The 26,087-nt window shown below is 39.8% G+C and overlaps 1 protein-coding gene across 4 annotated transcripts in view; it reads left to right on the plus strand.

Annotated features, from left to right (window-relative positions):
• FMN1 (formin 1) overlaps nt 1-26,087 on the plus strand; it is a 251,494-nt gene that overhangs the window by 50,812 nt on the left and 174,595 nt on the right. For all 4 annotated transcript variants that reach the window (XM_090033495.1, XM_090033496.1, XM_090033492.1 and 1 more), the window contains one exon: nt 3,784-3,845. In XM_090033495.1, the coding sequence (XP_089889621.1) occupies nt 3,784-3,845 (62 nt within the window). The remainder of the gene's footprint in view (nt 1-3,783; nt 3,846-26,087) is intronic.

Here is a 26,087-nt window from a genome sequence, read left to right on the forward strand (position 1 = left end):
AGTATGAATCACCTTTTTGTGTCTGTGTCACAAAGTAAACTGCAAATTATTATAATCAGTCCTATACTTGTCTGGTGGTATCTTTTTCACTGTAACTTCTTATATCTACAGATTGTTTACATAAAAGGAGGAGGTAAAATATGCTTTGCTGGGTGTCAGCAAACTGATTCTTTATCACATTAAAATTAACTTCTGGACAATATTTTTATTTTATCTTACCTTAGAACCTAAGCATCTAGCTTATTACCATTACAATTCAGCTCGAAAAAATTGTGTTATATTTTCTAGTTTGAATAAGCAAAAATGTAAACACTAAAAGAACTGGTAAATTAAGCTATGGTTTATAGAATGCTATAAGGTATTTTAGATATATATTACAGCAGAACAATATACAATGCTCCAGATAAGCAGCTCCAATAATTGAATATTTGCTTCTATATAGAATTGCTGCATTAATTAGATGACTTGGTTTTGTTATTTTTCATAATCTGCTGATTTCCAGAGCTTCAAGATTTTTAAAATAAGGTTGAGGAGCAGCTGGGGGAGGGAACATAAGATGTAGTATCCCAACCTTTCAGAACTATTCAATTTGATAGTTCAGAAAACTGCTGCTGAATGGAAAACTGCTGCTCCTAAAGAATGGTAACATCCACATTCCCTGCCTGCTGAATAAAATGTGTGATTGTAAACTATCTTTCCTATTGCTGCCTTCTCATGTCCTGTGACAAGGTATTTAGCAGAATTTGTAGATTCCTTAGAAGCAAACAGGGCCATGCCATAAGCATTTCTGGTTTGGCTTCAAACTTGCAACCTCTGCATGCCTTGGTGCCCATGCTACCCTAGTCCCAATCTGTCATATGATGGGAAATAAAGATAATGCTTTTTTTTAAAAAAAGTAAAATAAAACATTTTTCCTCACTTTTGCTTTGCCACATTAAGGATGCCTGAGATTGGAGCCTCAGAATATTGATCTAAGCCTGACTCTTAAAGGTTATTACCCATTTGGAGACAGGCAGCATCTAAAGAACTAAATCATCATATATTGTATGTACAATCTGATTATTATTACTGGTAGATTTTATAGTATTTATTTTTCTTTCTTGACATGGTTTGCAGTGTTTACTGCATTTATACATTAAATTAACAATTTTCATATTCATGATGATTTGGGGAATGTTTCCATGTATAGCAATGTTCTATGGTCAAGCTACAAAAGCCTTTTTCGAGGGTAAGGCACCTGTTACCTTTTGCAAACACCACATTATGAGGAAACTGAGTGATATGCCAGCAGGGGGCGTTATTAAATATTAACAGTCTTTTGTTCAAATGGAAATATCCCTGGAGCAGAAGATAGCCATAATAAGAAAACTAGGTACCAATTTGAAAATTAAGCAATGTATCACCAAGATTAGTCTAAGCATGGTGTCACCTCAAAAAAAGGAATGGAAGTTATAAAAAGGAGTCTTTTTACCAGCCATTTTAGAGATGCAGGAACACAAGGAAGCTAGCTGTAGGAAAGAGAAGCTTTATTAAGGGGGGATTTTGGATATATCTATATACCTTAACTGACTCTGATTTCAGCCCAAATAAAATTCAGAAAACGGATGGAGGAAAATACTGTTTTATTGTTTTGGCTAGTTCCATGTATTTTTATACTTTATGAAATAAAGAATAATTGTCTACAAAATTTTTCCACAACTTGTGTTATTTTCTTTAAAAATCATAAGGTATTAAAAAAATAAATTTCAAACGAGTTACCTATAAGGATGGAGTTGTGTGTCTTGAGGGATCTGAACTGCTTTTGGGGACCTAAGGCAGATCCCACTTCTGTGTACCAGTAGTACACAGAAAGTGTGGATCTGAGATCAAAGAAAGAAACAGGCCAGGATGCTTCCCAGACCAGAAGGAAGATAAAAGCATATGGATCCAAAATGTTGCAAGTGAATATCTAGCTTGGGGACCTTGGCCAGAAGAATGACAGAATTACATTCTGGAAATCTTCAAGAGGAGACTGGATAGGCACCTGGCTGGGATCTCATGACCCCTACCACCCCCAGTGCTCCTTCCCGCCCATGGCAGGGGGTCGGACTAGATGATCTGTCTAGGTCCCTTCCAACTCATTGATTCTATGATTCTATGATACATTCTTAGCTGTATACGGTGAGATTCCTCGGCCATAAATGAAAAGAGAAATTTAATATTTTTTCTTTGGTCCTTTTTAGTCTTTGCCTGACATTATTTTGCTGTGCCAGGCATTGGGTAATATTCTAAGAGTTGAAGAAATGTCTCCATTAAATATTACCCTTTCTGGCAATCTGAATGGATTCTGTCATTTAGCATTCACAAATATTCCCAAGGCAAAGATACAACATGTTCTAGAACCAGATGCTAATCTAACGTTTTTGCCATGTCAAACGAAGTATAGCAAAGAGAAATTATTCTCTCAAATATGTTCACTCTGCTCTTTTTTCAGCACTCCATGCCAATAAGTTCTGAGTTGTGCTGGGAGTAGGGTGTTGCCCCTGGCCAAATATTTAGAACTGAAGACAGACAGAAGGAGAAAGACTTTAGTACCCTAAGGAGGGTTTCCAGCTACACATCAAACATTCAACTACTTCCTTTAAATAATGTAAGCAAGCTCTAACTTAATAGGTTTTTCCACCTAGTAAGCATGATAGCTTTGGTTTTGCTTACGAAATGAAAGATCCCAGTTAAGTAAATAATCAGTTTAGTTAATACTATCCCACAATGCTTAAAATGTAAGGAGAATAATTTTAGTAATTTGTATCTTCCAAGCTGAAATACAAATATACTTTCATAGTTTTAAGAGAGTGTTAGGTTATCTAGTCTGATCTTCTCTACAGTGGAAGCTATGAATTTCACCCAGTTAATCGTGCATTGAGCCAAATAACTTGTGTTAACTAAAATATGTCTTCCAGAAAGGCATTCAGCCTTGATTCGAAGACTTCAAGAGATGGTGAAGCCACTACTTCCCTGGGTAGATTGTTCCATTGGGTAATCACGACCCCCCCATCCCCTTCCTCCATTAAAAAAAAAAAAGCCTTCTGCCTAATATGAATTTTTCTGACTTTCACTTTCCACCATTCTTCCTGATATGCTTTTCTTTACTAAAGAATACCTGGGTAACACAGTGTATTTTTGCCGTGAAGGTACTGTACTTAACTACCATACTATTATTACCTTTAAATCTTCATTTGTTTAGTTAACCATGCTTGAACTCTCTAGGTCTCTCATTGTAAGACATGTTTCCAGGCCCCAAATTACATTTATAGCCCTTTTCTATCCAAATGTTTTGTCTATAAAGATTATTAGTGTAGAATGTTATAAAATATTTTAATAATAAATGTCTCTTCCAAACCTTTAAATTGTAGTACAATACTATCAGCTCTACCTTCAGCCAAAGACAATTTTTTTTGTTTCTTCTTGTTACCTCTTACTTTTTTACCTCTTGTTACCTTCTTATTATAACCATTTTTGCTTTGTTTGCCATGTGAGACTTAGCTATCTAACTTGTCCTCAACATCGTTATCAACGTTGTCAGTATGGCCACATGTATCATATGGTCCTGGAATATACATACTAATCAGTGTGATTTATATTTGGTTCTTTGTGAGCTTTTTAAGACTCCTGTTCTTCAGCAGCTTAAATGTGTCTCTTTGGCCTGGCAGTGTTCAGTGTTATGTGAAATGACAGCATATCAAGAAAGTATTTTGTAGTTTTCCACCAAGCTATCTAACATAATGTGCTTGTTTATCTTTCCAGAGTACCAAGCTGCCATTTTGCACTTAAAGAGAGAACACAAGGAAGAAATTGAAAACTTAAAGGTACATCTTTTTTGTGATTCTAATTTGTTTAATAACTGTTTCTTTATTTTTTTCTTTCCTTAACTTCTGTGCAAGTTGTGAGCTTAAATAATGCAACATTTCAAGGTTGCTAAAACTCTGGCCCATGGGCAAAATGTGGCCCATGAAGCCATAGGTATCCAACCTGCAGGGCTCCCCATGGATCAGGAAATTTGGCAGCAGGGGAGTGGTGGCAGTAAATATGCCACCCTGCCATGCTGCCAAATTCCCAAACCCTGAATCTTATGCAACAGGTTGGGGCCAAGTCATGCACCCTCCTACTACCCCCATGGCTAGATGAGGTTCATGCCCCTCTGCCTGGCCTGGATGGGGCTGGGTCATGTTTCCTTTCCCCCGTGGGGCTGAGTTGGGGCTGGCTCAAGCCTGCTTCCCCCCCACTGAGGGGATGGCTCAAGCCCCCTTCCCCTGTGGTGTTGAGTTGGGGCTGGCCCACACTCTCTTACTGCTACAGGGTTGGGCCATGGCCCCCTTCTTCCCCCACCATGGGGCCAGGTTGGAGCCATGATGCCCTCTGCCCCACTCTGTGTGGCTGAATGGAACCCTACCATGACTTCCCCAGGACCATCAGCTGGCCCGGGCACTGCTCATCCAGCCCACTGGTCAAAATGTCTGAGCGCCTCTGGAATAGTGATATATGTTCTTATTTTAGGAATATTTTAATTTTCTCTCAGAAAGTTAGTAACATTTGCCTGGCAGCTCAATTAAGGTTAATATAGTTAAAAGCCCTAGGTGTAGTCACAAATGGCTTATAAAGGGCTTTTACAATCTTACTGTAATCTTGGTGATTGTGTTAGTCATGTATTGGTTATGTAATGCACATTGCAAAGTCCTCCCTCTGACTCAGCAGCTCATTTAACATACTAAATCTCTAAAGTCTGCCTCAGTGATTTTCAATGAAAAAATTTAAGGAATAGCAGTTTTCTCCTGAAGTGTAGTTGTTCTCTTTAAAAAAAAGCCCTTCAGATTTCATCTGTGAGAGAACTCTTCTAATTATATTAGCTCCATATTGTTAGAAGTAAAAAGTAGAAAAGGCATTTTTTTCCCACAAGAGCAAATTATGGTTGGAAATGTATCATTGAAGCAAATCTGTGGAGGAAGAAGATGGTGCCATTTTTAAACACTTTTCTACCCAGTCCCTTTATTGCACTTTACGGTGTAATGCAACTGTAATGAACTCCACGGTAATTACTCTAATTCCACAGTTCATCTACATTGTGGTTATAGTAAATTCATCAATCACTGAATACAAACACATACAATATTTTCATTGAATATTAAGACAAATTGAATGGAAAAAGGCAGAAAGTATGCCTGGGAACATGAAAGGTAACATATTTGCAGAAGCTTTACAAGTAGGGTTTGTTTTCTCATGTCCTATACTATCCATCTTTGTGTTGTTTCTTCTGGCATACATTCTCTCAGTGCTTGTGTTCAGGTTGAGGGCCCTATTCCCACCTCACCCTTTCTCTAATCAGTCCAGGATCTCAGCCTCTATCACTTGCATGTTAAATTTTCAAACAAGCACCTTTGTGCTTCCTCACAAGCTGCTCTTCACCCTTAGGAGGAACTCTCTTTAAAAACCTACAAAGCCACCTCATTCTTTTCTCTTAGATCTAACTTTAAAAATCCTCCTTTTCTATGATGGCTTCAGAATACTTAACAATTAAGCTGTCATTATGGGACTGTGTCCTATCATGCTGACCACTATTATCTAATTGTTTACTTACACTACTGCCAGTTTCTCAATGCATAAGTGCAGACATTTCCGAGACCCCGTCTACATTCACCTGGCTTACTTTAAGCTGTGTGATCATGGATCAGGTCTTACTTGTGCAGACATTTGCCAATGCAGGAAAGCAGTCCAAGTAAGTCCGGGTGGTGAAAAGGATGACTGGATCAGGGGAAGCTAGTGGGTCTGCAGTGGGAAGAGTTGCCCATCTGGGTTTGGGAGACACTGGGGAGCTAAAATTAGCCCAGTGAGGATGAGGGTGGTTGGGGAGAGAGAGGAGAAGGTTAGGAAAAGCACAGCCCCAGGGCTGGGGCAAGTGTCTGGCCTTTCCCAGCCCTGAGGCTATGCTCTGAACATGTACAGATGTTTAGCAGATCAGGCTAACCCATTCATGATCTAACTTAGTGCACCTCCCTAAATGTCTCAGGAGAAACCTTTTTGTCTTGGAGCCCTACATTTGTATCCGTCTGTTGTCCCACTTCAAGTACCTGTGAAGTATGTGAAATAAAAAAGTGGCAGTGTTTTCCACCCCGTTTCCCCACTTCCCCATCCTAGAGATGGCCATGTACATCTGTAGGATTATTGCAGTTCATTTCAGGGACAGGCCAGTCAGGATGTGTGCTCTCACCAGACATCTACCCGTAGAGGATCAACAATGCAGCTTGGAATGGCTACATGTGTAAATGACTGCGTTGCTCTATTTTATCTGACAGCTTATATGTAACAATTAGGCCTGTTTGTATCTGAGTCAAAATCTGGGACAATCAGTACTGCCTCAAATGTTTATACCAGCAATCAAGCAATTCTATATATCTACCAAGTCTAGGGCTGTCAGAGTCAAGAAAAATCTGCCCAGGATGCAGACTTCAGTTTAAGGTTCTCTCTTAGGTGTCACATGTCAGCATGTCAGCAGCCTGGAGGTGGGATGCTCAGGCCCCCTTCCATACCCCCACCTCCAGTCGGGTGGATGAGATGAGCTGGTGGTAAGCCCTCTGTCCATGGTGGGCTTGGGGTCCCCTCCAGGGAATGGGGACCCTCTTGGGGAGGAGGAGGACCTGGGCGGAGGATATTTTGCTGCTCCAAAGTCCTTCTTTTGTATTCTCCTTTCCTCCTGATGATTCTTCATCCACGGCTATCGCTGATTGGTCTCTCTGTGTTGTCATCACACTGTCCACATCCTGTGTTGTCAGCCAAAAGTCTCATTTTCATAAACCTATCACATGCCCACAAGCTAATTTGGGGCTTTACCAGTGTCCTCCTAATGTGGTCTGCTCCCCCAAAACTGGAAAACTCCAGCCCCCCGCTATGGGGCCTTGCAAGCTGGTGCCACCTCGCTCATGTTATGGAACAGTGTGGTACATGCCCCCACTTTCCCAGGCTGTGTGTATCCATTGTCCTTGTTGTGTTAGACAGTCTGTCTGCTTCTGAAGGCTCAGAAAACTAACTCCTGCTGCTCATTCTGAAGCATTCTAATACATGCATATATGTACATTTGGCTTGGCAGTGAAGATACTACCTCCATTATCCAAAGGGGAGAACCTAGACATCAAAGGTACCTAAGGGATTGATAAAGAGAAAGGGTATGAGGAGATGTGGTCTCATGGAGCACAAACTACCAAATAATGCAAGAACAGGTCCTTCAGGAGTATACGAAGCAGGCATCATCTTCTCCAGGTTTTAAAGGATGGTAAGCTTTCAAAAAAAAATAAGGCTTTATTTTGAGAGGGCTGTAAGTCATTAGGTACTTCTGAACGTACCTTCTAGTGGGGAAAAATTACAGGTACTTGGACCTAATTCAGCCTGCTAAGGTAATTGGTTAGTTGGGGTTTTGTGAATGGGAAAATTAAGTGATTTCACTTCAGCAGATGTGATGGCTCAAGGCCTGAGACCTGGAGTCAGTTTATATAGGGTATGAACAGATATTACACTTAAATCAGCCTAACTAGGGTTAGATCCACCTAAATGCCCATCTGTGCAGAATTGGGGAGGAGGGAGGGTTAAATTGGGCCAAAAATGATGAACCCAATTCAAGTTAGTTCACCTGAGTTGGTGAACTGACTTAGAATGGAAACAGGTTAACCTAGTCCAGCAAATGTCTGCACAGGTTAGGAGCACAGCTCTGGGTTTGGGAAAGTCCAACTGCTCCTCTAGCCCTGGGGCTATGGTCTTCTTACCCACTTGACCCTGACTGGGCTATTTTAAACCTCCCACCCTCCCCGCCTCTGGACAAACTACCTACCCTGTGGACCAATACCCTCCTGCTTTCCACCCCAAGTTACTCACATCAGCTTCCCCGTGCAGCTTCTGGCATTGATGAACACCTGTACATGCTGCTCCTGGTCTACAGCTTTTATTAAACAGTATTAAACCACATGATATTAAACTGGGTGCAGCAAACATTTTGCATGCAGCCATAAAGAAACTAAAAGGATCAGAGATTAAATGAATCTGTTAACTGTGATGACCTCTGTTCTTTTAATTTGCTTTCTTTAATAATGAATATTAATTGTTAATCCTGAGGATTTTTCTTGTCTCTAATTGTGGTATCACCAAACGCCTGGCAAGAGCTCAGTCTGTTTAAATTAGAATCACTGGCTAAGAGAATGTTTTTAAGAGTTGGCCTATCATTTCCTGTTTCTCAAGACTACAGTTGTTTGCTCCACACTTCCTTCTCCATACCTTATAGAGCCCCTTGCTACTTCACATTTCAAGCTTTGACTTCAGAGCCTGTCACTGATCAACTGGAAGGACATGTGCAGTGATGTGAAGTAAAAGCAGCAGTGAAATGATATCAGTATTTTTTTCCCTCTGACAGCACTGGGAATGAGAGGCTAGAAAAATAGTTTTCCCCCCTCCTTCCTCCTCATATTCTTTCTCTTGTCTTTTCAATCTAGTGTGAGACACCTTTGTAGAGGTGTCTGAGTATCCTCTGTATCAGAAAAACTCTTAAAAACCGATTGTGTGTTCTTCAGACTGTCAAATGATTGATTCCATAGGGATTCTGTGACACGTGAATGAATCAAAACTATCTGCTTTAAAAATTGTGTATTTTCCTTTGTAAAACCCATATGTTCTTTTCAACATGTCAGTATACTGGGGCAATAGGAAACATGGAGCTTCAGTTATGTGGTTGGATCTTGTTATAAATGTAGGTTGCTTAGCCTGGCTCTTTTTATTACCTAAATGTTGTAAAATTTGTATATAATGTAATAGTTTAACTGATGAACTAATGAATAGATACATTTCAGAAACAGAAATGAATAAATGTCTATCTTCATTTTTAGCAAATATGAGTCAAAGCTTTTCAAGGAAGACAATTGAAAAGTAAAAAAAAACCGATCAAAATTATTTTTGCCTTTATAGTAAGCCTTCTCAGGATAGAGGTAGTAAAAAGAAGGAATTGCTAAAATGAGGGACCATAATAGCTCTGCCATAAATTCAGTGGGAGAAAAAGCTAAACATCTTTGGGACAACAAGAATGATACTCCTGAGCTCCTACCTCCACCTGTCATACAGTCAGTAGTAACAGAAGAATCATGTGCACCATGTATATCTGTATCCCAGCCATCATTATAACTGCAGTACAGCATAGACATACCCAAGAGAATATAAACCTAGCTAGTTTAGTTACTGGTACTAGCTTAACTTTGGACCAATGGGGCTCAATGCAAGTTAATCACCCAAGTATTAACCCAGCTAGGTGGTTTTGCAGTCCATGCTGAGTTTTCATAATATTGTATTCCAAAATTGATATCTCCACTAAAAGGTCTTATATATTTTAATGAAAATGAATCTGAGAGAAACTGAATGGCTAGTTGAAACTATATAGTGTACATTGTTTCATGAATTGTCTACTTAAAACTTGGAATGTTTAAAAATTAAATCAGTCTTTTATCAACTGAAATGATTAAGGTAATACAGATTTTTTCCTAGTGTGATCAACTATCATTAATTTATTGGCCCTGTAAATGGTTTTTCAAAGTAGCAGTTTTAAAGGGTCATATATGATCTGCCAGATACTGGCAAAGTAAAGAGCAATGAGGTATTTACAAACTAATGAGACTTGTGACCCACATTCAACTAGGATGGTTGCAGAAAATTCACCCAGTTATCCCTTTATTACACAGTTAAATGCAACATGCAACTTCTGAGTTAGACATGGTGTTCTTTGCTTTTTATATTTATGGATGGAATATTTTTTTTAAGATTAAAGCAGATGCGATGACTACATTGTACAATATTATGAAATATTATAAGGATTATATTGTAGAAATAATAACTTTTGTAATACAGTAAATTGTTGCATTTTACTTGAAAAAGCTGGTACCACATAGAAATCTAATAGCATTTTTGTCAGACAAAAATAAACCCAAGGGTTGAATGTGTCTTGCTAGCCTTGCAAACGAATTCATCATCAGGACCCTGTAGTGCTTGTGAGGGAAACTGGTCACTTTAGTGACCCTACCAGAGATCAAGGCCATACCACAGTACTATAACAATTCTTGTCAGTACTGATGAACATAGAGAAGTTAGAGAGATCTGAACTGTGCCTGCCTCTAAGAAAAGTAGGGAAAAATATGACCATAGGAAGCTATATGCAATGCAGATTAATGAGAAGTGAATTCAAACTCAGGGAATAAGGTGGAAAAAGGAAAAGGAAAAAAACAAAACACTTCTGTTCAGGAAAAGTTTGACAACTAATGATTTATGTTTCTAGCTTCCTTGGAAGGCTGTAGTTCTGGCCTGTGTGAAGAAAAATCATATTGGTTTCATAGTATCATGGCGCTTAGGGTCGGAAGGGACCTAAACAGATCATCAGGTCCAACCCCCTGCACCATTTCCTGTAATTAATATTTATTATTTCCTGACTAATGTTATGTATTCTCTGTATGGTAAGGAAGAACCAGGTTCTAATGAAAGCTTTCCTCATACCATCCATTCAACAGGATGGGCATTGGTCTTGAAGAGGAGAATCTCTAAAAGGACTGTTTAAAACTAGAAATTTGAGTTATATAGGGTATAGTAAGACTTCATGACCTACTTTGTTATATTTACTTTACATTGGAAGGGGCAATCCTGAAAGCTCAGTACTTTTTATGATTAATTTCTAAAATAAATACTCTGATTAAATGAATTCATAATACTCAAAAATATTAATCATACACATTGGTTCATTATTGAATCTGTACCTCATAATATTGCACAATAAGGACAAAAGCAGATAACTCCAAATTAGTTTTCTATGATTACATAGTTTTACTAAAACATCCAAGCAAGTTTTACTGAAACATCCAGTCATATTTTGCATGACTGGACACAGTGTTGATGTTCAAATATCTACTTACAGTTTATTTAGTAACCTCACATTTACAGAAAGTCTAGTTGCAACAATCAGAATGCTTTAAAAAACCAAACATTCCATCTCACATTTTTAAATTATCTAGAATTTTTTTCTCTCAACTACTAGTATAGTACTCCTATACTGTTAAGCTGTGTTTTCAATTTTTGCCACTAGATGTCAGCTAAATCCTCTTTCTGAAAAAAATTGTAGTGTAGCACATAATAACATTAATGTGATTGCATAATATTCACTTATCCTAAAATGTGAAGGTTCATTACTCTATGTAAAATATATATATTTTTGGAGTAAGTACTGTCTTGCTGACTTTGGATAAAATATGTACATTTTCGATTTACCGTGCTTAATATATAAAAATAGCAGAATGATTGAGCGTTGCTATTGGCGGATACTATTTCTATTATCCAACTATTTCTATAGATGGATAATAGAAATAGTATCCATCTTTTTCTAGGATAACTATTCCTTGGTGACATTACAATGCCTAACATACAAACAGTGTTTGTTTGATTACTTGGTTGATATATAAAACAAATGACTACCATACCCCAGAACACAGTATGAAATCCAAATTCTGTTACAGTAATTAATTAATTACTCAATTAATATACAGAAGTTGGGAAATAACCTCACATGAACTCAATAAAAATGACCAAGTGGAATCAAGTCATAATTTAAGTGTAATATGCCGATTGCATTCTCAAGTGATTTCAAGAACATATAGTGCAACAACATTAATTTTGGTATAGTACAGTTTTCTACTTAGTGCATTGTGAGACTGGCCAAAATATTTGGATCTGAAGTTCAGTCACGCCCACCTCCACCAACCTCCCCACCTCATCTCAGTTGTTTGCTCAAATAGACAAAGAAAGTCCCTTCCTCATAAGCTGCAAAGTGTGGTAAAATGAATTTTGGAAGATGGGGTACTGATGAACTACTAATCTTTAAGTTGTTCCAGTTCTTGTCCACTGAACACTCATTCAAAGACCTCTTAAAAATATGCTTTTTGTGAGAGGACTCAAAATAGTAATATTTGTATAAAACAGCCTTGGTATTTCCATGTCCATAACATCTCCCAAAAGCATCTTATTTGTCTTTACCTTTAAATAGTGACTGGCTCCTTATCTGTCTGGAATACCATTCAGTTTATTGTGGTTGCTTAACCAATAAAAATAATAATAATAATAATAATAATAATAATAATAAAAAGAGTAGTTCAGTTCTCTAACTCAGTGAGCAGCTCTCACCCTTTATCATCCTGCATTGAAATACAGTATATATTTTCTCTCACACACACGCCCCCAAGTAAAATGTACTACTACTACTAGTTTTTGGAAGGCAGAGGATATAAAAAAAGATTTTTCCAGAGGCAAAAACAGTATATGGGTTACTGTGTGACATACAGTAGTTTCCTGGGAAAAACAGAGAATGTCCAGGAAATGTGGCACCCAGAAGTTCCTGGTGCCAGCTGCCTCACCTAGACTGTCTCATGAGATGCCACACTTCCTGCACAGTGTATGTTTCTAGGAGGACTTACTGACTGGCATTCAAAAAGCCTGAGGCTGAATTGATTCAATTTTGGCAGGTTACTCTAATCTGGCTAAGCTAAACTGGTTTGTAACTGCACTGACCTCCCCTCTGGAATGAAAAAGTTCAGGCACTTATCTGCAGTGGCTCAGGCTAGACGCTGAGGGTTGCTAGAGCAGCCCTCCCTTCCTTTCTGTAGGGCTGAGCTGAGGGGGCTTGGCCAGGCTCTGGCAGGACATTCTTATTATCCCCCTCCCCCTCACTCCCTGAGCAGCCCAGCAGCGAAAGTTTATCACCCCTAACTCAGTGTTTATCAACCTGTAACCCAGGCGGTACTCCAAGTTGTACACCCTCTCCAATTGAAGGGATCACAGCAGGTGCACAAGCACTGTGGGAGGTGTAGGGACCCTCCTTCCCCTATAGAGTAGAGCCAGATCACCAATAGAGACTTAACCATAAACCTTTTAAATGAGAGAACAGTAGTGGGAACATTACAGGCATAAACCAGGGGGTATAGGGGACACTACAGCACCCCAAAGGGGCAGGATTCAATAAAGGTTAGACACGTACAACCACAGACATATTCATCCAGTTGACAAAAGACAGGGTTAACCAAAATATAAAAACACAAACAGCAAAACAAACAATACTGGTTGGTGAAATATAAAAGGCACAAAATACAAAACATCAAATAACAAGAAAACAAAACTTCTCTCCATTAGTTCAAGCTCTTCTTAAACAGCTTTTCCAAGAAAGGACATTAAGCTACTTGTTGATAAGCTCCAAAAAGTCGATCTGCCTTTGTCATCTCCCACAGCATAGACTGTAGCCAGCATGTGATCTGCGAGCTAATGCTGAGGTGATTGCATAAGGCAGAGGGGAGTGGAGAATAAACCCTGCTTAGCAGGGAGAAGCCAGGCAGCTGCTCTGTGCATGCAAGTCTCTACCAGAGCTCCAGCGAGGTAGCAGAGGGGGCCTCTGTGGAGCAGAGGGCCCTGCCCAGCCCAGAGAGCATGCCATGATGCTGGGGAAGTCTGGTTTATCTTAAACCAGGAAGGAGTCTGGGACAGACATTGCATAAACCAGTTTGACCCAAATCACTTAAGTCTGATACTACATTCAACAAGGTTTACCTCAAACTGGTTTCAGCTATTTTCATACTCATTTATGTGCACTGAACATCAGAAATTGGTTTAAACCTGTAACAGAACTGATCATTTAAACTATTTTACATTTATTTTCTGTCCCTAGCTACTCACTGTCACACAAAGGCTCTAGAGCTTTGCAAAGGCAGTAGCAAAACTGTTAGTTCTTTATTGTAAGTAGTTCTTTTATATAAAAGTTTGTGTAAATAGTGTTGTTTCCATATCACAGGCCTCATCCAGGTACTACCAGCAGCTTGGTTGTTGCTTCTGGCACAAGTTACAGTGCTCAGCCAATAGCTATGCCTATGAGAGTGTAAATGCAGGACTCCACCATCTTGGGATGTGCAGAGTCTCTAAGCTTCTTTTCCAGTGAATAAAACACCTTCCCGGCTTAAGAGCATGCAGCCCAATTTTGGGGGCATTATTTTTGGGGGAAAAGATGCATGTTGTTTCAAGCTACAAAATAGAATGAATACTTACACATTAATTATATACAATTTCAATGCAGCGTGATATCTATATCTATTTCCATGCATTTTGTAAATGTCAACTATCAAGTTTATTGTATAAGTTTTTGAATAGACACTAATGACAAAGGACATTTTTATATACATACACACATAAAGCTAGAGAGATATAGATGTAGATATATTTTATAGACCCTACTGACATAAAACCTGGACCTCACAAGAAACAAGAATATATTGAATGAGAGGATATTTGCATGTGTGATGTGTGTGTATATAAATAAAATAATTTTTTTTTTTTTATCAGTAGTCAGTTCAAAGAAACTGTTCAGATTTATGATACAAGAACTGTCATGATGCATGCAATATAAATGATATATTGGAATACAGTAAGTACCTTGTAGTTCAGTAGTGATAAAGTAACTCTAAATTGGTATAAGGCCCTGAACAAGGACTCGGGAGAGTTTAGTTCAATGGTTGGTTCTACCACTTGTATCACATGGGATTTGTCTAAACCAAGTGTGCTTAGTCCCTGGCCCATGGGCCAGAGCTAGCCCCCAGCACTGTTATCTGGCCCATGAGGCTCCCCACAGGTATGCGGGTGGTCCTGCGCACCATGAACCTGCATATTAGATTGGGAAAGCAGGGTAACACGGTGCCTGATCCCAGTGCATGAGAGCAGGGTCGTGATCTGGGTGTGACATGGACCCCTGATCTTGGTGCGCAGGAGGCCAGCTAAGGCTGTGCAGGGCCCAATCCAATATGTGGACTGGCCCCACACCACTCATCTGGCCCATGGAGTGAAAGGGTTACGCACCACTGGTCAAAATTATACTGATTGGGTGTCCTGGCCAGTACAGGCCTTGTACACCCAGCAGCTGCTTTGCTCACCTGCTCCTACAGACACACTCCAAAGCTAGAAGTAGTAGTGAAGCATCTCTCAAATACGTCAAGAGGTCAAGGGCCCAAGAGCAACCTCATAGGAATTTTCCCAAGTGTTTTCACCGATGAACTTCTGGGTTTGAAGTAAGATTGCGGGTGCAGGTAGGGAGTGCTTCAGGCCATCCTGACCAAAACACATCACTGCTTCAGTTCAGATGAGCTTCTGGGCTCACCTGTGTTTTTCAGTTTACTTATCTATAAATTGGACATGAAAATACAGAACTTGTAAAGTGCTTTGATATATTTGGATGGAAACTGCTATATAAAAAAGAAATGGCATTATTGTCCATTTTATAATTTGTGTCCCCCTTGTTCTTTTCTCTTCTCACTCATTTAGCTATTGCTTTTGCTGAAACTAAGTGCAAATGAATCACTTGCTGATGTAAAGTTGACTTCCACTTATAAGTTGATTTCATACCTTTTTGGTGAGCAAATCTTGTAATACTAATATTAATATTTGTAATATTTTCCATAGCTGAGCATTATCATGTGCCTGTCTAGGCATTTTAGAATTTGGCACTGCTTACAATCTTGGAACCTTGATTAGGGCTATAGGAAAAAATCAGTTTGGTTTACCTCTAAACTGAAAAATACAATATTTACATATCAGATAAGACCCTGTCACAGGTTAGGGTCCCTAGAGACACCTGTGACATCTTTAGGGTGCTGTAACCATGCCAGCTTCATCCTGCAGGCACTCACTTCTTGTTGGTTGAAATAATAAGTTGGGAGGCTGCCCATGAGTTTGTGTTGGCATGGTTCTGCTGAACTCACTAGATCCTACAGCGCTTGGATCCCTTGCCAGGACTTACTCAAAGTCCAGGCCTCTCAAGACACCCTGAGCCTCGTGGGCTAGATGTGCAACTCCAAAACTGCCCCTTTACCACACGCCGTTCCTCACAGATGGTATTTAGATGTTATCTCTAGTGACAAGGCCTCAGTTTAGTTCAGCCTCTTGTTGTCCCTGGACCGTTACCCTCAGTAACTACGCCTTCTGATGCTGGGGCTCTGCATAGTAGTGTGCCTCAGTGAGGCCTCCTCCTCCCCAATAGCCTCAGTTCTGTCCACCAGATTAAACAACAACAAAAATAAGAGTCCCTGGGCTATAACCTAACAATAATAATACGAAAGACACTGGAGGCCAAACTCTGCACCTTTAAGAGGGTCAGTTTCTCCCTCAGCAATGTATGCCTCCTAGGCATTTTAGAAGCCCCTAGAGCCCATTAGTCTTACCTGCAGCTGGACAGGCATCCAAGAATCTCTGTGCAGCTTTTATGTATGAACTCCTTGCCCTCTGGCTGCTGCTTTAGAACTGACTGCCTCCTGCCCCAGCCCTGGGCTTATATGTGCCTTCCTGTCAGCTGACCAGGTCCAGGTGCAGGCTGTTTTCTTGTTAGCTTGATGCCACAGCAACTTGCACCCATGGGGTTTCTGCCTGACTCCTAGGGCCCTCTCTCTAGGCAGTTTCTTCCCTTAAAGGAGCAGGCACACCTTAGTGCCCTGTAACAGACCCTCCTCCCAAAATTAATTTAATTCAACACAAAGCATTCTATATAAGCTTAATTACTTATAAGAAAAGCAAAGGGGAAGAAGGATTAAATTAAGAAAACTGAAGGAGATGGTCATGTTCATGTCATCCTCTTTTTACCAAGAACTTGGGGAATAGAGCACTCAAGAAGGATGTTGGAAAAGTTAAGTTAAATGTCTTTGTCACAGGGAGGAAGCAAGGGACAGACCCCAAGAGGCTAGGGGAGGACCCTGGGGGCTGGAACATGCCAGGGGAGGCAAGAAAAGATGGAAAAATCTCTTACTTGTAGCCAGAGCCACAGTGAAGCAGAAATGGCGGTGGGACCTGCGCGGCTCGTTAGCCACATTTTTTTAAAACTGCAGCCAGCTGAGGAGAGGAGCGGCAGGAGCTGGATGGGGGAGATAAAAGGAGCCGCAGGCGAGGGAGTTGGGGGAAGACCCGGAAGGTTTCCAGCAGGGAAGGTATTCCCAGAACTCTTACTGGGGATAAGAGGAGGCAGGACTGCCTCCCACGGGGCAGAAGACTGCTTTGAACTCCATCGTGGGGAAGGCACCGGCGATGGCATAGTGAGACAGGAGGAGGACGCACCTCACCCAGACAGAGGATTCAAGGGAGAAGATCAAAGAGAGCAGGAGGAGGAGGGGGACGAGGATTACCCCCAAGGAGCAGGGGAAATTGGCAGAGCCCGAGATGTCAAGCCAGGTGGGACCATTGCAGGTTTGGGAAGGCTCCAGGAGTGACCCCAGGTGGGGAACGAAGAGCTTATTCAGCGGGAGGGGCTGCGGAAGACTGGCTCTGGCTGCATAGAGCTGCCCAGTGGGAGACATAGAGGAGGCGTGACTAGAGGAACCACCAAGGTTCCAGAAAACATGCAGGTAGTCCAAAGAATGGAAGGGAGAACGTGGTAGCCATTAGACCAAGGTGTACTCAGGGCAGGGCCAGTTAGAAACTCTAGGGGCCTGGGCCTACTGGTATATAGTGGGTTGGAGGTCAGGGATTAAGGGGCCAGGTTCACCCATCATTTGTATCCAGGAGCCTTCCTGGTATTGATAGTGTTCCTTTTTGTTTTTTCTTTCTGTTTCCCACTTTTTGGAGGGGTTGTAAGGTCCAGCACATGGAGCCCAAGTATTAGCACAATTACAAGGAGGGTGCAGCCTCAAGGGAAGCTAGACGATCGTGAGATCCAAAGGGTACAGTACAGGTTTGGAGTCCAGTTGGCCCTGGTATGTATCCACAGGAGAGACCAACAGTCAGAGGTCAGGATGAAAGACCTCGAGGCTGGGTATCAGGCCAATGTATAGGGCAGGTTGGAGCCTCACGGAAGATTACCATTCAGAGGTCCCAGATGCTTAAGAACCCCAGTAGTCGGACCCCACCACTGAAGTAATACTCAAAGTCGTGGCAGGTGAGATTGGGGAAAAGACTACCCTGGGAAGGGACATCCATACAGCAAGACCACAGGGACAGATCGATGGACAGTCCCAGCCACATGGCACGTGACCGGATGATCGAAGCCCAGTGGGTGCAGTCTTCCTCTGCCAGAGTGGATTTCAATGCATAATTGTTTCTAGAAAGTGGAATAGTATCAACAGAAAAGACTGTAAACCTCCATTCCTACTCCAGATTATGAGCCTGTTGGTTAAGACTGAGGTGGGACCATATGGGTTTCAATTAGGGCTGTGCAAAGTTTCAGTCGCTGATTCAGTTTGGTGGAGATTCAGCCCAATTCAGTGGCCAAATCTCTGAATCTGAATCAAATCAGGAGACGCATTAATTTCTCAGAATTGAATTGGAAACCTCCAATTCGATTCAGAGAGATTCAGAGATATTTGATGATTTGAGACACAGCTTTATATGTTTTTTCTACATACCTCAAGCTTGTGAACACTGAAATGGTGGGGTGGATGCAGCATCCCATGTGAGCACAGGGGGAGTCCCCAGTGCACTTGGCGGTGGACCTGGAAGTGGACCAGAAGCACTTCTACCACCAAGCACACAGGGGGGCCCCCCACACTCTTGTGGGATGCTCCATCTGCCTCACCATCTCAGCGTTCATGAGCTGTGCCTGGTAGAAAAAATATTTAAAGCTGTGTCTATGGCCGAATCCTGGATTCTCTGAATCAGAATCGAATCTTCAGACTCAGATTCAGCTGAATCGGATTGGGACAGTGATCCAAATCAACAAATCGAATCACTGTCCCCATAATTGGTCCGAATCCAAATCTGAATCGAATATGGACTGCTTTGCACACCCCCAGTTTCAATCCATCCAGACACAGGGTGGGAGGTAAACATAGGTGTCTCACATCCTGGGCATTGGTGATGCATAGAGGGTGCATGTGAGTGCACGGACACGCCCTGAGATTGGCCATGTACCCCCTGGAAATGCCAGCCGCAAAACCAGAAGTGCACTTCCGGTTTCACCACTAGTGATTTCAGGCTCAGTAATCAGCCACTGGGGGATCCCCACCCTGGTGGCAATTGAACGCTGGTGGACCCCTTCTCCCCCAGTCAGTGATCTGGTGCCCCACCCAGACTTGGGAGGCACTAGTCACCCATGGTCTTGGATAATTGTTTTAACTCAAGGTTGAAAGGGAGACACTGTGGATGATAGTAACAGTTTTATGAATTCGGCCCTAAATATTTTTTCTGAAACTAATTAGTAAAGTCAATATGAATTTTCCTGTGGCTTTGGGATGATTAAAACCACCTTTTAGAGGAAAATTTCTATTCACTGAAAAGATTTAGCCCAAAACTTGACATTTGACTTAGATACTTAATTATCTAAAATTAAATGAAGCAACTTTGAAATTATTGTAGATCATCTTGATTATCAGGCCTTTCGTGAATTTTTGTTTCCATTAAACAGAAAAGAAACTTACAAAGAAACTATTGGTCTCATGATGAAGATCAGTATTTTCTTCGGATCCTCATTATCATATTTAATAAGAGTGTCTTAAGCTGCTTGAAAAAGGAACTTTTTTGTCTCCACAAAGAAGAAGCCAATCCCTTGTCTGCCTGTACTTTAAAGCTAATGCATTGTATTCCAAACTATTAATGCAAACTTGACCTTGACCTTGTGGATTTTAATATTATGTATATATTCATTCAGGAGCTAGCTCTCCAGACCCCCATTAACATGTAAGATGTATAACTAGGAAAGACCTCTATATCCAAGCAAAGACTGCCTTCTCCAGAGAAAGGAGATGGAAAGAAATTCTCATATACAGAACAGAATGGGCAATACTAGAACTCAGTTAAACTTAGCGGCTACCTGCTTGTTATAGAAATAAACTTGGCCCTTACTGACTAAGCTCAGGAGAATTTGATCTAGCTTCATTGGAAGGGCTCTGCCAAACTTGTAACATTATCATCAGGAAGGCACAAAAATGAGACAGAGCTTTATTCATTTTATATTCTTTATTGGATGACAGAAACTGTGGCTATCTTCCTAACGTCTGGGATTTCTTCATGCTTTTGTACATTGAAAGTATTGTTAAATAACAGTGCCAGGTTACATTAAAATGTTTTAGAGTGTTTGGCCGGGAAGCCATCTGGTCTAGGAGACTTACCATTTACTTAGGAATTTGATAGCTATTTTCAGTTTTATTGTGTTCTAGTAGGGTATCCAATGCTTCTGTTAGTCCAGGACACTGCCTAAGTAAATAGCAGTTCATTCTGGAATTTGCTAATGTCTTTGCCTTTGGAACAAGAGGCATACAATTGTGTAAAATAGAAAAATTAATTGAGATGTAAAGAACTAGTTTAGGCTCATGTTTGACATAATTGGTTTTAAGTCAGGAAGAGGAAAAATTATGACTTATTTGTAAATATGTGCTAGTGGGGGTACTTCTTGTTCTGAGGACAAACTATACTAATGATCTTGCTTAGCCAGGAATTGCAGTCATAGGTCAGAACTAAGACTATTGCACATCTTCAGGGAAAATCCTCTCCTGTGATACATTGCATAACTTTCAGCTCCTTATACTCTGGAAATTTATGGATAACATTTGCAGAAGAGCTAAAGTCCCCTTTTCAAAAATGACTTAGGCACTTAGGAATTTAAGACTTGCTGAAAGTCAATGGACTTCTTAAATGCCTAAGTTGCCAATTGTACATAACTCTAAGAGAGTATATTATCCATGTACAGTTTTTCCTCCTCTACTCTCCTCTCTAGCTTGTGAATGTGACTCAGGCATACTGGGGTGTGAGGGTGCTCCAACTTACACAGCAAATCAGACCTTGACTTCTGAGACTAATATGTACATGGTGGTAGCTTTTTGGTAAGATGGACATCTGACCAAGTATTGAACTCATGATTGCAGTGTTGTTCATTTCTTTGTGGAGCAATAAGAAAAAAACTGGCTAGAAATTGCAATATATGTAATATTGCAATTTATTTTGCTGTTAAATAATTATACTTCTTTGGGGTCTCCATTCCTTAATTATTTTTACAAATCTTTTTTATGATTGCCATTCTTAGACTCTGACCATACTTTTCATTAAATATCAATTTTCCTCCTTCTTGGTTACTTCCATTGTTCTTCTCAACAGGTAAAGCTGTTGTATATACTACTAAGTTTAGAAAACTATAGGAGTTGTGGGGGGGGCTAACAACAATGAGTACAATTGTCTGTTGCTGTCTGCTAAAATACTCAACAAAATGTCCTATTTGAAATGGGCTAGATGCTGCCTGTTTGTAGCATGGTTTTATGGGGCTTATCCATGCTGAGAGCTTTGCTTTTTAAGCTTTACAAGGGGAAATTCAAAAGTAGTGCCATAAGCGGCTCTGTGTGTTCCTCCTTGAGTTTTCATAGGACCCAGCATGCACAAATTTAAGACAACCTGTATCATGTATGCTTCTACTGAATCAGCAACTGAGGTCGCTAAGGGTTTATTAGTCAAACTTTCCTAATGAGTTATTCAGACTTCAGCCTTACCATGTGTTGTTACTGATGAAGGTTTCCCAGTTTGCAGTTAATCGTAAATGCCTGAGTTGAAATGCTTCAAACATTGTACATAGCACTCAAATCCATGGTTTCATCACCATGCATACCTTGAATGTATTAATGAATCTTCTTTCTGTTTACCCCTTCCTTGCTACTTGCTGCTTACACTTCACTTCCATAGAATTCTATGTGAAATACATATGATGGAGGAAGCGTAACAGATGGCTGAAAAGCAGTAAAAGTATGGGAAAGTTTGAAACAGATTTAAAAATGGCAGTGTTCCATGACTGTGTGTTAAGATCCATGAAGCTATATTGAAAAGCATACATATTCGTTTGATCCTTTGAAGTTCCCCATGTATTTAAAACCTTTGCTACAGGAACACATTTCCTTTATCATTTTTTATTTTCTTTTTCAGAATAAATATATTAATGTACCCAGTCACTGTATTTAGCAGGAAAATATTTGCACAGCCAGGTCTAGAAAAGTAGTAGGATAGGTGATGTGATGGCAGAGAATAAAAACAGCAGCAAAAACACTTTTTAAATGAAGGGAGAAAGGTAGCCACATGACATTCTGGGAAAAGATATTTTGAGCTCCTGAAAACCCCTTGTTAAAATTCTACCTTCAGCTGAAAGCAAGTTTGAAATCCGATTTCTGGTCAACCACCTTCCTTCCTTCCCTGTTTCCTTAAGATATTGCTATAATTTCCCTTCCAGAGATGGCTTATTCTTGGAATTGTTATAAAGATTTTCTAAAAAAACAAAATTGTGTCTTTGGGTGTAATCTGAGTCATTTAAATATCTCAGATGTGTTAAAAAATTATCCTGGACAAAGTTATGCTATCTAAAATAGACAAACTGAACATTGTTCTTCCATAAATAAACTCTGTATATTTTCAGCATCAAATTCTTCCATCAAGGATCCTTAACAAAATGCTATATTTTATTATGATCATTCAAGAGTATTAATAGCAGAAAACCAGAAAGATTCCCAACTCCTTTCCCTTTATGCTTCTGCTACTTATTCACCTTAAGTACATGGCAATGCAAGTGACAAGAAGTTTTAGGGACTTTCCATTTCAATATCAGCAACACTTCACTAAGGTAAAAAGCAACAGAACAGGGCAGGAAAAAAAATCGTGATTAGTGGTATGTAACTGTGGTTATGGAAGGATTGAAAAGGAAGTTTGAAAAAGAGATTCGGGGGAAGGAGGGACAGTTTACATTAAAAAATTAAAATCCCTATTCTGTATATTCAGATCATGATCTATAATAAAATCTTAGAACTTGGACTTAAAATGGCCTTTTAGACTGTGCAATCTAATAATTATCCTGAGCAGGAAGGACTTGGCATTGTATTTTCTATCTATTTCTTTAAACTTGTAATAAATTCCACAGCCAAGTTTGTCTCTCATTTTCCTTTAGGCCCCTGGTTAAACTTTGATATTTTTATTTTAAAAAGTCTTAAATGCAAGTTGATTATTTTCTAGCTTTTTTGTGAAGATTTAATGTCACAGACAGCAAATAGATGTTTATATTACTGTGTTACTGCTTTGGTATGTATCATTTTATTGCTGGAACCCATCCCTATGTTGGATGTTCTAAGTTCTGTATGTTTCTACAACTCAGTCCTCCTTAGACATGTATAAACATGTTGCTATGGCAACGTTGTTACTGCGCTGTGAATTCGTATTTCCAAAAGGAAGTACTAAATCACAGCGCAGTAACAGCCTGTACTGTGCTGTACGTGCTGCGCTCGGTTATTTTTAGCAGATACTTCACCATAGCATTGTTATACTGGGGGAGCAGGTCACTATGGCAAAGTAGCTGGTGTTCGTGGGTAGACAGGCACAGATGCTACATCACCATAGCATGTTGCTATGGTGACATAGCATCACATGTAAACGTGCCCTTTATTAAAATTATTTTGCATTGGAATCTTTTGTCAAAATGAAGTGCAGTGCAAATCTCAGACTCCATTTCGGTGTGTGGTGATGCCTGAATTAAAAGGAATCTGTACATGAAGGTTTTCATTCTATAGTTTAGCTGATTTTATTAATTCTATACTAGGACAATATACCTGCTAAGTTATGCATATCCTGAAGCACTTCACTGAACTGGAGCCAAGCAGGTACTCATAAGTGAGAAATAAATTCACTATAAAAAGTATCATTTATACTGTATTTTACAGTCTTGCAAAAGCCATCTCACCCTATTGCCTTACGTAAGTAAAAGTTGTGCTGTGAGAGAATATAAGCTAGATACATGTTGTTAACATGTTGCAATAGTTTTAACAGGCTAATATAACACATTAATCTTGTATTTAAGAAATAATAGTTATGTAAGCTTTTAGCTAGAAAAATACCTAAAAAATTAATTGTGATTAATTTACTATTAAGTAAGTTAACAATAAAATGTTATAGAAATTTCTGGTGGCTTAGTCTAATACTTCTCATTATGAAGAACACGGTTTTATTTTCCTTTGAGAAAATGAGAAAGACTTGTAAAAATAATGAAATAAAATATTTTATTTTCCTTTTACTCATTCTTTCTTTTTTAATTTAAGCCAAGATGGTTCCATGATTTTACAGAATGAAATTAGGGGAAAGATTGAGAAAGTTTAGTGCCCCCCATGTTGTGGAACAGTGACTTGAAATGTGACAGCAATATGACTTTAAAAAAAAGCTCTATGCATCATGTGCTGAATGAGATTTCTTAGCCTTTTGCAGCAAACATCCCTGAAGATTCCTTGTTCTTTGACTCACCACATTATGTATATGCCATTCTTAAGCATGTTCCTGTTCTATGGGATGAAACCAAATTTTCTCAGTAAGGGCTGTTTGCAGCTTTCCTGGACTGAACATTAGAATGGGGATCATGGAGTCCTTTGCTTGTGTTCTCCATGACCGCAACCTTTCTGATGATCAGAAAGTGGGGAGAAAAAAGCCATCTGATTCAAATACAAACAAGACAAGAGGATCACAAGCTGTTGACAGTGACAGTGTGGAGAAAAGATTCAGATAGGAGCCTAGCAGTAGGACTGGAGGCAGGCAGCTGGGTATAAGTACAGGGATTGCAAAGGGACAACTGGGACAGTCTCAGCATTTTGAGATGGTTTTAATTTGGAACAAATGAAACAAGGTTTCTACAGATAAATCTTCTTCACTGTCCAAGTTTGCTTAATCCACAAAATAGTATAATGAATGAGGTAGTGGCCAGTGGAAAAAAGTTTGTTATCATGTAATGAAGAAGAAAACTGAATTATCAGTGAATATTAAATGGAATGATTGGACTTGGAAGATTATCATGACTTTTGTAGTAGAGCTTCTTTCCCCCATAAATGCAGAGATCTTAAACTAAATAAAAAAGTACCAACCTCCTCCCCCCAAAAGTAACAAAAGATTATATGGAGTATAGTATCTTTTGTCAGCAATCTGCTCTTTGCCATGTTCATGTTCCTACCCCATAAAACTTTTGAAAAAATATAGTAGTTGTGAGTATTAAGGGGGAAATTAAACTTTTAGATCTTTTTTTTCAAATCTCAGTACCACTGGAACAAGCAAGAAAAACACAAAAATCAAATAGTTCATGTAGGTGCTTAATTGTTGGAGGAAAGGGGAGAGAGGGAGAAGAGCAGCAGGTTTTAATTACTGAAGTCAGACAGTTTCAGCAGATATCCTACATCAGCAGTTCTGAACCTTTTTCAACCGACATATCCCTTGGTCTCAGAGTGAGACTTCACGTACTCCCTTTCAATGGGAAATTAGTTTTTTAGGCACTTCAACCTGTGTTAGACAATGTAAGAAATATATCTCACGTACCCCCTGGGGTACATATACCCCCGGTTCAGAACCGGTGTCCTAGATGAATACACAGAACTTTCCCATAATGCTGTCACAGCCATGTTCTTGTTGCTTGCAATTTGGTGGGGAGTTGGAGATTTTTGACTGTCATTTTTTGGCAAGTATGACAACATAGCATCACTGATCAATCTTACCTCAGTGTCATTAAACTGGAAAGAACAAGGCAAAATGGTTCACTGAACCCTAAAACAGCACTAGTTCTTAAGTTTGTTTTTAGCTGTGCTACAGTGCAACAAGTTTTCTTGGCATGTTTAGGCTATGTAAATTGATAAAGATTTTGACCTTATAAATAAGTGCAGGATATTCATAGATATTTGTGGTAAAATGGGAGGGGGGTGCAAAAACTGCCAAGTAAGAGAAATTTATACGAAATCTAATTTCCAAAACTTGTATGTCTAAAAATATAGAAGTCATTTATCTTAGGACCTTGTTACACAGTAATTTTGGGCAGCTCCTGGAGCCCTTAACACCTGGATTGTCTGCACATTAACACCTGAAACTAGTTTTAAGCACTTATTATGCAGCTCAAAGTTACACCACTCCAGGGAAGGTTTATCTCTGATTCATGTTACCCAACTCATGTTACATTAAGGTGTAGACACTGTAGGCTACACCCCACCTGCCTGCAACTTCTCCCCACTCCCAAGCCTGGATCAGGCCTACTGTGACCCCTTCCCAGCACCCCAGATCCC

The sequence above is a fragment of the Crocodylus siamensis genome, chromosome 2 (genome assembly GCF_052110815.1).
Source record: "Crocodylus siamensis isolate JL-2025a chromosome 2, ASM5211081v1, whole genome shotgun sequence".
Lineage (NCBI taxonomy): Eukaryota > Metazoa > Chordata > Crocodylia > Crocodylidae > Crocodylus > Crocodylus siamensis.